Raw genomic sequence first — 15,260 nt, forward strand, 5'->3', positions numbered from 1 at the left:
CAGCATCCATTCCTGATCAAAACTCTTCAGAGTGTACGGATAGAGGGAACATTCCTCGACATCTTAAAAGCCATCTACAAAAAGCCCACAGCAAATATCATTCTCAATGGGGAAGCACTGGGAGCCTTTCCCCTAAGATCAGGAACAAGACAGGGATGTCCACTCTCACCACTGCTATTCAACATAGTACTGGAAGTCCTAGCCTCAACAATCAGACAACAAAAAGACATTAAAGGCATTCAAATTGGCAAAGAAGAAGTCAAACTCTCCCTCTTCGCTGATGACATGATACTCTACATAGAAAACCCAAAAGCCTCCACCCCAAGATTGCTAGAACTCATACAGCAATTTGGTAGCATGGCAGGATACAAAATCAATGCCCAGAAATCAGTGGCATTTCTATACACTAACAATGAGACTGAAGAAAGAGAAATTAAGGAGTCAATCCCTTTGACAATTGCACCCAAAAGCATAAGATACCTAGGAATAAACCTAACCAAAGAGGTAAAGGATCTATACCCTAAAAACTACACAACACTTCTGAAAGAAATTGAGGAAGACACAAAGAGATGGAAAAATATTCCATGCTCATGGATTGGCAGAATTAATATTGTGAAAATGTCAATGTTACCCAGGGCAATATACACGTTTAATGCAATACCTATCAAAATACCATGGACTTTCTTCAGAGAGTTGGAACAAATTATTTTAAGATTTGTGTGGAATCAGAAAATACCCCAAATAGCCAGGGGAATTTTAAAAAAGAAAACCATATCTGGGGGCATCACAATGCCAGATTTCAGGTTGTACTACAAAGCTGTGGTCATCAAGACAGTGTGGTACTGGCACAAAAACAGACACATAGATCAGTGGAACAGAATAGAGAACCCAGAAGTGGCCTCTCAACTTTATGGTCAACTAATATTCAATAAAGGAGGAAAGACTATCCATTGGAAGAAAGACAGTCTCTTCAATAAATGGTGCTGGGAAAATTGGACATCCACGTGCAGAAGAATGAAACTAGACCACTCTCTTATACCATACACAAAGATAAACTCAAAATGGATGAAAGATCTAAATGTGAGACAAGATTCCATCAAAATCCTAGAGGAGAACACAGGCAACACCCCTTTTGAACTCGGCCACAGTAACTTCTTGCAAGATACATCCACGAAGGCAAAAGAAACAAAAGCAAAAATGAACTATTGGGACTTCATCAAGATAAGAAGCTTTTGCACAGCAAAGGATACAGTCAACAAAACTCAAAGACAACCTACAGTATGGGAGAAGATATTTGCAAATGACATATCAGATAAAGGGCTAGTTTCCAAGATCTATAAAGAACTTCTTAAACTCAACAGCAAAGAAACAAACAATCCAATCATGAAATGGGCAAAAGACATAAAGAGAAATCTCACAGAGGAAGACATAGACATGGCCAACATGCACATGAGAAAATGCTCCGCATCACTTGCCGTCAGGGAAATACAAATCAAAACCACAATGAGATACCACCTCACACCAGTGAGAATGGGGAAAATTAACAAGGCAGGAAACCACAAATGTTGGAGAGGATGCGGAGAAAAGGGAACCCTCTTACACTGTTGGTGGGAATGTGAACTGGTGCAGCCATTCTGGAAAACTGTGTGGAGGTTCCTCAAAGAGTTAAAAATAGACCTGCCCTACGACCCAGCAATTGCACTGTTGGGGATTTACCCCAAAGATACAGATGCAATGAAACGCCGGGACACCTGCACCCCGATGTTTATAGCAGCAATGGCCACGATAGCCAAACTGTGGAAGGAGCTTCGGTGTCCATTAAAGATGAATGGATAAAGAAGATGTGGTTTATGTATACAATGGAATATGACTCAGCCATTAGAAACGACAAATACCCACCATTTGCTTCAACGTGGATGGATCTGGAGGGTATTATGCTGAGTGAAGTAAGTCAATCGGAGAAGGACAAACATTATATGTTCTCATTCATTTGGGGAATATAAATAATAGTGAAAGGGAATATAAAGGAAGGGAGAAGAAATGTGTGGGAAATATCAGAAAGGGAGACAGAACATGAGAGACTCCTAACTCTGGGAAATGAACTAGGGGTGGTGGAAGGGAAGGAGGCGGGGGGTGGGGGTGAATGGGTGATGGGCTGAGGGGGGCTCTTGACGGGATTAGCACTGGGTGTTATTCTGTATGTTGGTAAATTGAACACCAATAAAAAATAAATTTATTAAAAAGAAAAAAGAATGTTGTATGGTGATGAATAGTATCTATACTTGTGAGCATAGCATAATGTTCCAATTTGTTGAATTATGTTGTACACCTGAAGCTAATACAACACTGTGTCAATAATACTCAAAAATAGTTTAATAAAGACAAGATTAATTTAAAGTACAACTAATAACTCAAAAGATAATTTAACTAACCCACTTACCAGGTTGGGAGAAATATAGATTGAAGCAATGCTCATAAAAGTGAATTCTTAAATGCTTGAAATTGGCAATCTCCATTTAACATAGAATCATCACTTGACTCTTCTTTTACTATAGTTTTATCCCATGATTCCTTCTAGGATATTTCTTCAAGGCAACGGATGCATTTACAGTACTATTAGAACATTAGTGCCTAACCCAGTATGTAATGGCTTACAGTTAAATTTTATAATCACTGATAGGGTACCTGAACTGATTGCTCTTTTTGATAATTTTAACATCATAGCTCCCACCCTTTTACTAGGCACACAAGGAAGTAAATATATTGGCAATTTGGTAGCTTAAGAGAATTCAGTTTAATAGAATTCAGTAGTTTAGATAGCATTCAGATAAAATTACCCACTGCCTCAAGTTGCTGAATTTTATTAATTATGCTCATCAATGCACACTGTGCAAATAATGCTTTGGGGACCTTTCACATACTTTTTGTTTGCATGTGGACATGAACCAAATCTAGGAAGAGCAAATGCATTACTAATCTTCAACCAGCAAATTCCACCACTCCACCAACAAACAAAAAACCAAAGAAACAACCAAAACAAAAAAAAAACCCACTCAGAAACAGAAATTAATTTTGACAATATCAGTTAATAAAAGCAAAATATCTAGAAATCACTTCTGTCATGACAAAAAGAAAGAATGAGAGAAAAAGGCTAGGTCGGGGACTCTGGTTAACAGAAAAGCTTTAGAACTAGATTTCCTGCATTGAAGCTCTTGCCCTTCTACATACTTTGAACATAGTAGTTCTCTAAGTCTCAATTCTTTAATCTGTAAAATTGAGGCAACCATAATTGCCAACCCTGTGGACCAACCTATGGATTAAATTAAGAAATGATAATACACACAAAGCAGCAAAATACATGGAACAAAGCACATATGCTGGAGTGATTATTTAAATACCATTTCAGAACATAGTTGTTGACATATTGAAATGATTTTAACAAACCTTGGCTACAATGTTCAAATTCTTAATGAAAAACAAAATTCTAGTTCTTTAATTCTGTTTCCACAGATAGCATTTAAAGCACCTGACAATTAAAAAAGATAGCAATAATTTCTTGGACTTGCATAGTACTTAAGCACTTTCACATTTATTTTCTTGCCTTATATTTGCAACATAATCTAGAATAGTTCATTAACAGAGGTTATTACCCTCCATTTGGCAGGAACAGTGAAAGGCTCAGACAGGTCATCACAGTTTCATACAGTACCACACCAGTGATTATAATCAAGACTTCAGATTTGATCATATCTCACTACCTACATTACCATTCCCTCCCATGATGCTCTATACTCAGTTGATGGCTGATGATAAATTTCTCCAGATTTAGATTCCAGATAAACCACCATTCCTTTTTTTTCCCCCCACAGCAGTACTTACTGGTCGGGACTGGATTTCTTTGGCGTAGAGAGGTTGCAAGAATTCGGAGTCTCCTTCTAGTTTTAGACCTTTGTCTGTGATTCTCAAATTCCCCATTCCATCCTGAAATAGATGCATGGAGATAACAGAAAATGCAATTAGCTAATATTTCAAAAAAATCTCAGGCTTTCAAGAATTGAAACAAAGTTACTGCCTTTTTTTTTTTTTTTTGAGAGGTGGGTTGAGAGAGGGTCCAATAAAATACTGAGAGGTATTGTTCAATGCACTTAAGCAGATCATCCTCTTTGCTCACTTATTCTAAGGAAATTCTAATCCAAGCAAACTAATGCCCCTACTCATTCACTAGCACAAATGAAGAAAGTCCTTTTGCTAGGCATTGCAGACAGAATGGAGACAGGAGGTAAGCAGGAAAACATAAAAGGATAATTTTCTGGTTTCCAAAACTTTATGCAAAAACTGTAAAGTGGTAGTCTGTTGGTTGACTCCGGTTCTTGGACACAATGTGTTTTGCTCACAAAATGTTCAAGAGGTCAAATTAGTTGTTGACATCTTTACTGACATTCTATTAAATATTAAAATATATACAAAAATAGAAAGGATAAATAGCAAATACCTGTGTACTATCATTCGTCTTCAACAATGATCCATGTATGGTTATTGTTATCTGCAATGCTCACCACACCCACCTCATTTGATTAAATATAACCACAACACCATCACTACCACCACCACAAAAAATAATAAAATAATTAGTATCATCTAATAGCCAGAGTCAGTGTTCAAATTTCATTCATTTTTATTTTCTCTTCTCAGATTTGCTTATTTGAATCAGGTTCCCTATAGTTGGTTGATACATGAAATTGTAGGTCATTTCCTAAAAATCTTCAAAGTCAGTCAGGTTCTCTCTCATAGATCTACACACATATACGTACTTTATTTAATGAACAGAACAAACCATTTTTTTCTAATAGCAATGCCCAGCATTTATATTTTGCTGAACATTCCTATAATTTAATACAATGTATTCTGTCTCCTATGCTGCTTGTAAATTGGTAGTTAGAACAAGAAGATTGATGAGATTTAGGCTCAGTTTTCTAGGAAGAACACATTCCAGGAAATGGAATATATTATTATTCTATTGCTACCATCACAAATAACCACAAACTCAATGGCTTACAACAACACAAACTTATTATGTCATAATTCTGTATAAGTCTGACATAAGACTCAAAGGGCAAAAATCAAGGTGCCAGCAGCGCTGCTGTACTTTTTTCTAGAAGTTCAAAGGCAGCAGGGGGAATGCATTTTTTGACTTTTTCTAGCCTCTTGAGCCTACCCACATTCCTGGACTTGTGGCCTCTTTCATCTCCAAGGTCCACAATGACTGGTTGAATTTGGCTCATGTTTATCACTCTGATGATGAGTCTTCCACCTCCCTCTTCCACTTTTGTTCATTAGACATACAATCCAGGATAATCTCTCCATTTTAAAGTCAGCTGATTGGCAAATACAATTCTGTCCATAGTGTTAATTCTCCTTTGTTACATGATGTTACATATTCAGGGGTTCTGAGATTAGGACATTGACATCTTTGAAGTGGATCGCATTTTTCTGTCTACTGCATATTCTTTCAGGAGACATACAATGTCTTCTGCTGTGATGTCATCAGACATTGGTGATCTTTGCCTAGAGGATCTATGATTTCAACCAGAGATTTCAAATTGGTAAAAAAAAAAAAATTCTATCATTTCTTAATTAGCTGGGATATTCCATCAAGAGAAATTACATTTCATCCACTGTTTACCCTAAATTATAGTTTACAGAACTTGAAAGGTGTTTGATTTTTCCTCCTTTATTTATTGATTCTCAAAACATTGGTTACCTAGTATCTTCCAATAGGTTTCTAAACCTATTGGTTTAAAACTTATTTTTTTAAAAATATCATTACAGACATTTTTTTATTTGTTTCATTCCAATGTAGTTTCTATTGCTATTCAAGTTTTAATTTTCTTACCCTTGCTCAGTGGGAACCTCTTCAAGTTGGCCCCTAAGTCCTTTTAATATTCTTCAGTAGTCCTTGATGGCCCTTTTGCTTCTGGTATGACAACATGATCCAGGGTTATTGCATTCATGTCCTGTTCCAGGCTGGAACCAGCCATTTCTAGTAAGAATGCTTGGCTTATTTTTGTGGCAACTAGTATTTAGAGACCACAAACTGATAGCTTTGGGTGCTCATGGCTACTGGATTGACCCATTTCTGAGGACGGAGCTAGAAAATAAGTTCTGTGTTTTTTAAATAGAATATACCATGAATTCCCATTAAACTTCAATTCAAACTGAAGATATGAATGTTTCCATTTAATCTCATGGATCTTAAAGTGTTAGTAACTTTCTTACATACCAAAAAACTATGTTCTCAACACCAAAATGATTACTCATCTGATTTAACCCACAATATACAGAGCCGGTACTATTCTAACATTATAATTAAGAAAAACAATTTAAAATTTGTCTTAAAAAAGCTCTAGAGTGCATCCTTCTAGGCAGGCACAAGTGACTGGATTTCAAAGCTACTTGAGTTGATTCCATCCTGTATAGTTGGTAGCATTACCAACTTTCTGTCCAGTCAGGTTTACTTGTTTCATTCCTCCCACCTCTCAAATTTTCATGACTGCTTTCTTAAGGCTTAGTTTTGTGAACTATTTAGATGGCACCAAAGTCAAATCTACAAAATAAGATATATTAAAAGAAGTCTAGCTTCTATACTTGTTCCTCCATCATGTTTCCTCTTCTCCAAATAAGTGTGGTTGTGTGCCCATATCAGTCAGGGTTCTCCAGGGAAATAAAAAAGGATGTGTGTGTGTGTGTGTGTGTGTGTGTGTGTACATACACATTCATTTTAAGGAGCTGGTTTCACCAATTGTGGAGGCTAAGTTTCAAGATCTGCAGCTAGAAAGCTAGAGACCCATCTTAATAAAACACATGATATATACATATACACACACACATGCACACACAGTGTTTACCAATTGATTCCTACATTTTCCCAAATACATTTGAAAATGGAAAGATCTGAAAAAAAAAATTCAGGTTATCAGCTTCTTGTGAAACTGGAAGCTCTAGGAAATATGAACCTGGTTTCTCACACGGCCACCACTATCTGGAATTGAATAGCTGCTACCCTATGCTACTCTATGAATCATATACTCTACAGTTCACCAGTTCCCATCCAGCCTATTTTACTAAGCTACATTTTCTCAGACTCCTGAGGTTTCTCACCAGAGACTACCATTTCTTCTTCCTGGCACTGCCATGTACTCTGTACATCAATACGTTCAGGACAGACACCACATTGGGGGGTACTGAATGACCAAGTGGGAAATGGGCACTTTTCCCCAACCCTCCTTCATAACAGCACTTCAGCCTATGCATGAGAACAGATTTTTCAGGTCAATGTTGTCCTTTCATAGATAGTGTGCCATCTGTATATTTCTATTTTTGGTACTTGTGAAGACAACTCTGCCAAAAGGACCCCAGACTAGGCATTCAAACCCAGTGAGAGAGGCATTGGGCTGGAGGGTATGTTCGTAACACACTAGTAGCATGTAGAATCCACAACAAAAGGAAAAAAGAAAAAGCAAATATCCACCTAATCCATCTCTGTGCCCAACTGCAAAGGATATGTCAATTATCTTGCTTTAGATTATTCTAAAACAAGACTTTTGTTAGTGTGGAGAAGCAGACCTTTACATAGAAACATATACTAAACCTGAATCTATAAACTCTTACATAGAAGATTATATTTGGAGTAATTAGCTAGCATATTCCAAATAAAATATATCTCCCTCCCCTCTTACAGCATATAGATCTGCTATCCTTAACATTTAAGGATGACTTACTAGATGCTCATTACTACATTACTATACTCTGTGCTTTTCATGCTGTATTTCATTTTCTTGATTGTCACTGAAAACTACCATGTTACTTCTTGAATGTAATCATAACAAAATAATCCTATGAATGTGAAATTATTTGGCTATAGAGTTGTTTATCACCAAGCCAGTTATGAGGGAAAAAATTAAAACTTAAAAACTACCTAAAAATCTCAAGTGAAAAAGATAACTGAATATGATAAAATAGAACATGATGTATCTTCTGCAGAGATATTTAATAACATAGGCAAATGTAGATAATCCACTATTAATGAAATAATAAATGTAGATAATCCACTATTAATGAAATAACCTATACATACATTTTATTCCATTTTTTAAAAGATTGATTGATTATGAGTCAGGGGAAGGGCAGAGGGACGTGAAAGTGAGAATCTCAAGCAGACCACTCCTCATGGAGTGTGGAATCTGATGCAAGGCCCAATCCCACAACCCCAAGATCACCACCCAAGCCAAAATCAAGAGTTGGATACAGACTGAGCAACCCAGCACCCCTCTTTTATGCCATTTTTTATGTAAATATATATAAATATTCATACACATGCATACATATAATCGTATGTGCACACAAAAAAGATCTGGAAGAGGGATCCCTGGGTGGTGCAGCGGTTTGGCGCCTGCCTTTGGCCCAGGGAGTGATCCTGGAGACCCAGGATCGAATCCCACGTCGGGCTCCCGGTGCATGGAGCCTGCTTCTCCCTCAGCCTGTGTCTCTGCCTCTCTCTCTCTCTCTCTCTGTGTGACTATCATAAATAAATAAAAATTAAAAAAAAAGAAAATCTTTAAAAAAAAATCTGGAAGAAATTTCATAGGAGAAAAATTCCAGAAGGAAATTTACTTCATACTGAAAATCTTTGAAGTATTTAGCAGTATCTTAGTAGTTGCCTAAGATATGATTGCTTTTTATTTTCTTCTTTTTACTTGTCTGTACTTATCATTTTTTTTGTAAATAGCATTTGCAATTTAAAAACTTGTTATAAATTATTAAGTTCTTTTAACTTAATTTTATATTCTAAAATAAAGATTTATTTTAAAAAGCAACATTTGTCAAGAATCTATGTCATATACTAAGTGCTATACACATATTATCCCATGCCATCTTCTCAATGATCCTATGAGATAGTTTTTATTTTCCCTATTTCACAAGTGAGAAAATTTACTGATAAGTAGCTTGTCTCACAACTGCACAACTAGTCAATGACGGGATCAGGAATATGAACACAAGTCTTTCCAATTCAAGCTATATGCTCTTACTCATTATTTTAACCTAACCTAATGTAAGTGAAAGCAATATGCTATAAGGTATTTGCTGCACTTTGTAGGGTCACTTCGATTTTCATTTTCTTGGGAGGGCACTCAGCAATGAGAGAGAGGGCCCTCTCCAACCACAAGAATAATGCCATCTGTTCTTATGGTCTAAAACTTCTACTTCACTTTTTTGGGGTCCAGAGGTTCTTTATTACAACCCCACCTGCTTCCCATGCCACAGAACATAAGCAAAATGAATCATCTGCTATTTCTGGAAAGACAACTGTGTACACAATTGTGTGCTACAAGCCATGGGGAGTCAGAAAAAAAGGTTCCTCCTCATCCTGTCCTCTGAGACAGTTTGCAAAACAGGTGGCACACAGCCAGAGAATAGTGAAGGAGAAACCAGAAGGATCAACGTTTGAGAAACACTCCTGTAATCCAAGAGGCAATGGATTCCTTTGCAATAGTAATTTAACCTTTACTTAAGTACCTCTTTTGGTAGGAAACTCACCACAAATTTGCCAAATCTCTACCATTTCATTCAGTTATAGGTTCTTTCTATTCTTGAGAACCATCACTTCATTTTTCCAGCCTCTTTCTCAGTCTCTGGGTCTGCCCAATGGTATTGGTGGGAAAGCTCAATCACATAGTATGAATTTATGCTACTGGTCTCTATTTCCTAAATATAATACAAAGCAGATTAGAGTGGCCAACGACTTATGTTCCCATATTAGAATCTCCTTTCTGGCTCTGAAACAGTCAGACTGGATCGGATACACATCAAAACAATTTGAGAATTGCCTTATTTAAAACCATTTCACCTTTAACTGCCGACATAAGAAGCTATCAGTATTATTAATATAGGAGCTTTAGGTCAGTTTTAAAGGAAAATTTCCCTCCCAGTAAGATGCAAAAGAGACATTTAGAAGATTCACAGTCACTCCTAAAGTGATTAGGAGGAAAGAGACCTTTTTTTTCTTTCCTTCCCTGTTCAAATGGTAAAACTTCAATGTTCTTAAAGACAACCATAAAAATTCTAGCAGCCAGAAAGCTGGGCTTAACGGAGCCAATCTTACCCAGTAAGTGTCCTAAAGTCTATAAAGTACATTTGAAACAAAAGTGGAGGTCAGGATCTTGCAGTCCTCCTGGCGAGGGAAGGGCCCCAGCTGTCCTGTATACTGCAGTACACCAGGGCCTACCTGCAAGACTGGCACACAGGACTTTTCATAAATACATGAGGAAATCTCATTATTTTCCCAGTCCAATTTAGAATGGCCTCCCTGTAAGGTCTTTTGGGGGAGAGAGGACCGAAGGAGGGAGGGAGTGGTGGTATGGGAGCAGAGGTGGGGGGAATCTGAGAATCTCCCTTTGGGCTAGTCCAAGGATGATGGCATCAGCTCTCTATTTTTTATCTGGTCCACACTGTTTGGTTGGTTGTTTCAAATGCAGTTTTCTACAAAATGAGTACAGAATAAATAGGGGTTTCAAAGTGGCAGGGCAATGGACTGAAATATTAATTTGTTTTTTCTATCTCTCATGTTGGCCTCTGGCCCCTTTTCATAACCATTTCAAATAGGTTCCTAGGCTTTGTCATTATGAGGCTTAGAGATTTGGGGAGCAAAGAAGCAGAGATTTCTTTTGTAAAAGGTAACTCCCACTGAATGGATAAAACTACGTGAGTTAGGGAGGGAGGCAAGAAGGAGAGGATAGGTTTTCCAACTGGGGAGTGGACAAAAGATTTGTGAATCCCATGAATTCCAGAGATCACTGTCCTGACCCTGTCCCCAGGAGGGGACAACCCCTGGGGGGTTGTGGGGCCCCAGCTTCCCCAAAGTCTCCCTTCTACAGGAATGGCAGATAGATCCCTTTCGCAGACTTAAAATGAACCACGGGCTTGGGGGCACAGTTCTCTAGGCCACTGCCCATGAAAGGCAGAGACCAGTGCCCCCAGAGCCCTTCTCACTGGTGTTGGCAAAACACTGTGCTGTCCAAAAAATCCTGTAATGTAAAATGCTCTGCTGGCCTTTGTGGGAGAGGAGCTGGGAATTAGTATTATGCTGATTTAAAGAAAGTATTATTTCTTGCTCCTCTGATTTTGCTTCCACATTAGCATCAAACAGGTTTTTGATCTCTTCAGCCTCTTTCCAGGCTGGAAGTAATGCCAAGTCCTATTTCAGTACACGTGTTGCGAGTCTCTCTCTTGCTGGGCAGTTTTAATGGCAGGCATTACTTAATTTGGATTAAAGAGTGAACTGATGTTATCTACAGAGATTGCTTTAGAACATTAACTTTGTGAGGGGTGGGAGTTTTGCTCACTGTTGTCTCAATTCTTAAAACACTGTTTGGCCCATAGTATGCACTCAGCAAATATTTCTTAAATGACAGAATTTCTTCATTCTAAATGCTGTGTTTTGAAGGGTACTGAGGGGAATATAAAATGTTAGAACCAAGGCTTATCCCTCAAGCAGATGACAATGTATCAGAACATGCATTTTCAACCAGGGTGATACAGTCCCCATCGGGCAAAAATTAGTGATTGAGGGAGAGGTGAGAAAAAATCTCACTTTTTTATTTATAAATAAAAAAATGCTTAGGTATAGACTGTGTGCACAGTAGATCTGTAGTACTAAAATTTCATCTGGAGGGGAATAGAAATTGCTCTAATTAATGTGTCTAAAAATGGTCTCAGGGGAGGGGAGGCAATAAAAAAAGAGGCTGAGAAACAATGCTTCAGAGTGTCAGAGACTTTTGAGACCACTCTAACTTTTTTCGCTTTAATCTATAAATGGTCTCTTCTGTCATTCAGGTATTGAACCATCTTGTTTGGAGCTCCCCTACCTGTAAAATGTGACAGAACAGAGCAGCACAGGTAAAGAGTAAACTCCTTAATGTAATATTTCACACCATCCTCATCTGGCACCTGCACACTTCTCCAGCCTCATCTCCTGCCAGTCTCCCTTTAGTCCACACAAAACACAGTAGCAACTTCTCCAAACTCTTTCACTTACCAAGCCCTTGCAAATGTCCTTCCCTTGGCTAGTAATGTTCTTTCTAGCCCTTCTGTCCTTCTCTCCAGTCCTTTGGTTCTGGTTAGATGTCCTTTCTGGGTCTGGGGTCCCTATCTGAGGTCTCTTATACCCCATGTCCCTTTCTATGAGAGCATTTTTCATGTGCACTGCAGTGATCAATTTACATTTATGTCCTTTCTTGCTAGACTTCAAATTCTTTGAGATCAGGAATAGTGTGTCACTCATTATTCAATCCTCATGGCCCAGTACATTGTATCTCCTTCCTTCCTTCCTCCCTCCCTCCCTCCTTCTCTTCCTTCCTTTCTCTTTCTTTCTTTTTCTTTCCCTCTTTCTTTCTTCTCTTTTTCCTTCCTTCCTTCCCTCTCTTTCTTTTTCTTTTCTTTTCTTTTCTTTTCTTTTCTTTTCTTTTCTTTTCTTTTCTTTTCTTCTTTCCTCTCTCTCTCTCTTTCTTTCTTTCGACAGAGAGAATCTTAAAGCAGGCATGCCGAGTGAGGAGCCTGATGTGGGGCTTGATCTCACAACCTTGAGATCATGACCTGAGCCAAAACCAAGAGTTGGATGCTTAACCAACTGAGCCATGCAGATGTCCCACACATCTAAATATGTGACTGTAAGAGCGAAAAAGAAATAGGCTAAACTAGAGATGGTTCAGAAAGCATGCATTCATACAAATAAAACAGTAATATCAAAGCTACTGTTTCCATATGCACTTGACAAAGCACTTCATTGACATTATGTCCATTAATCCTCACTGGCGGTAGGCACTGTTAGCCCATTTCACAGTTGAAGACTCTGTTGCTCAGACATCCTGACACACCAACTCCAAAACAGAAGTCCTTCACCACCATGCTTCATATGGCACTGCTAAGCTCTAAGTGTGTAGCCAGCCCTGTGCTGAATGTCAAGTAAGGAGGCATAAAGAGTCTTTCTTCTAGGCACTCCTAGGCTACTGGGGGAAAAAAAAAAAACAAAAAAACATGAGTAACACACATGATGGCAAGGATATGGGTATATAGGAACTTTCGTATACCCCTAGTGGGAACACAGCATAGGGCAGAATTTTGAGGAATGGTTTGACTGTGAAAAAGTTAAACCTAGAGTTACCATATGACCCAGAAATTCCACTCTGAGCTACTTGCCAAAGATGAATAAAAACACATGTTCACCCAAAGACTTGAATGTAAATGTCCACTGGAGTAAAATTCACCTTAACCTAAGAGTAGAAACAAGTATCTATTAACTGATGAACAGATGTATAAAATATTCTGTATCTGTGCAATGGAACAACGCTCAGCAATAAAAAGGATTAAATGCTGGCACATGTGACAACATGGATAAGCCTCAAAAACATTATGCCAAGAGAAAGAAGTCAGACACAAAAGACCACATACATATGACTTTGTTTCTATATAACACCCAGTGAAGCAAACTGATGTGGAATGTAGATGAGTGGTTGTCTGAGACTGGCAGTGAAGAGTGACCAGAAGTAGGCCTGACAAATTTATTGAGGTGACAGAAATGCTCCCAAATTGGATTGTGGTCATAGTTGCATAAGTCAGTAAATTCACTAAAAATCATTGAAATGTATATTTAAAAGGGTGAATCTTAACAGTATGTAAATTTAACAAGGTTGTTTTAAAAAAAGGAGTAACAGACATGTAGTAGTGTTCATAGAAAAGATGAATCTAGTTCTGGAGACCTGGTGTTACATGCTGTGGAATTCCCAAAATCTTCAAAGAGAAGTGGTTTAGAGATGTGTGCTAGGGAAAAGAGCAGGTTAGCGACAGTACCAGTATGAGCCAACCCTATTATTTGCCTTTACCCAGTATGGAGTTGCTAAAGATACAGGTTGGACTTGTATGTACTAAAGATGGGGGCAGCCCGGTGGCTCAGCGGTTTAGCACCACCTTCGGCCCAGGGTGTGATCCTGGAGACCCAGGATCGAGTCCTGTGTCAGGCTTCCTGCATGGAGCCTGTTTCTCCCTCTTCCTGTTTCTCTGTCTCTGTCTCTCTCTCTCTGTCTCTCATGAATAAATAAATAAAATCTTTAAAAAATAATAATAAATAAATAAAGATGGTCCTGATGTAGTAAGGATACATCAAGGACCAAGCACAGGGGAGGAGGAGTGGCATAAAGGAAGATAGAGCTGAATTAAACACAGGACCTGTTTCTGTGGTCAAGGCAATTACACTGTGGGCTAGGTCATAGTGGTAGCTAGTGATCTTTTCCAGAGCATTAATAATGGGACCAATCAACAGTGCTGGATGATTAAAACAGCAGCAAAAGAGAAGACCAGATGACCCCTCAATGTCTAGGTCATAGCTTCTGATTCTTTGGGTCAGATGCTATATAATCTCAACTTCATCCATATTCCCTTTCTTGTAAAGGAATGATATTAATTTATCATATAGCTTTTCTTTCTTCTCCTTATTACTGCCAAGTTACCATAAAGCTAGAAGTTCATAGATTGGTTAGAATATTATATGTGTGTGTGTGTGTGTGTGTGTGTGAGAGAGAGAGAGAGAGAGAGAGAAGAGGAGAGGATGGGAGGAAGGAAAGGGAGAGAGGGGGAGGGGGAGAGGCCAGGGGGAGAAAGAAGGAGAGGGGGAGAAACAGGGAAGGAGACAGAGAGGGAGGGAGAAAGAGAGAAGGAGGGAGAAAGAAGCAGAGGAGACAGGGAGAGAGAAGGCAGGATATAAGACAAACAAAGCTGTCAAATTGCCTTGGTGCCTCAAGGGTAAGAATTGTGGGTAAGAATTGTGATTTCTCACATTTTATAACATCTCATAAAGTTTCTTTTAATGATATATAGATCCAAGGCTATGGTATCTGAAGCATTCAATATTTCCTGGTTGCCAGTAGTAATACATGGATGGACATTCTTTGCTGTATACTTTTCCTGGAGGTGAGTTAATCAGCCGGAGGCGGGGGGGGGGGGCTCATCCCACACAAATACACACAGTGAATAAGACTAATTCTCTTTATTTTCAAATTTCTTTATTCCTACTTGTCTTTTGGGACATACTTACCAGTTTCTTTGGGAAACCCTCCTTGATTCTCTTCAATTCTTTAGAAATAAGCTTTCCTCAGTAACTGGAACATACAGACACTGACACACACAGAGCTTTTCAGTATAGGGCTAAAAAG

The 15,260-nt window shown here is 38.4% G+C and overlaps 1 protein-coding gene across 3 annotated transcripts in view; it reads right to left on the bottom strand.

Moving 5' to 3' along the window:
- Positions 1 to 15,260, bottom strand: part of SGCD (sarcoglycan delta) — a 553,266-nt gene that overhangs the window by 205,337 nt on the left and 332,669 nt on the right. For all 3 annotated transcript variants that reach the window (XM_072824383.1, XM_072824384.1, XM_072824382.1), the window contains exon 3: positions 3,880 to 3,981. In XM_072824383.1, the coding sequence (XP_072680484.1) occupies positions 3,880 to 3,981 (102 nt within the window). The remainder of the gene's footprint in view (positions 1 to 3,879; positions 3,982 to 15,260) is intronic.

This window comes from Canis lupus, chromosome 4, assembly GCF_048164855.1.
Source record: "Canis lupus baileyi chromosome 4, mCanLup2.hap1, whole genome shotgun sequence".
Taxonomy (NCBI): Eukaryota; Metazoa; Chordata; class Mammalia; order Carnivora; family Canidae; genus Canis; species Canis lupus.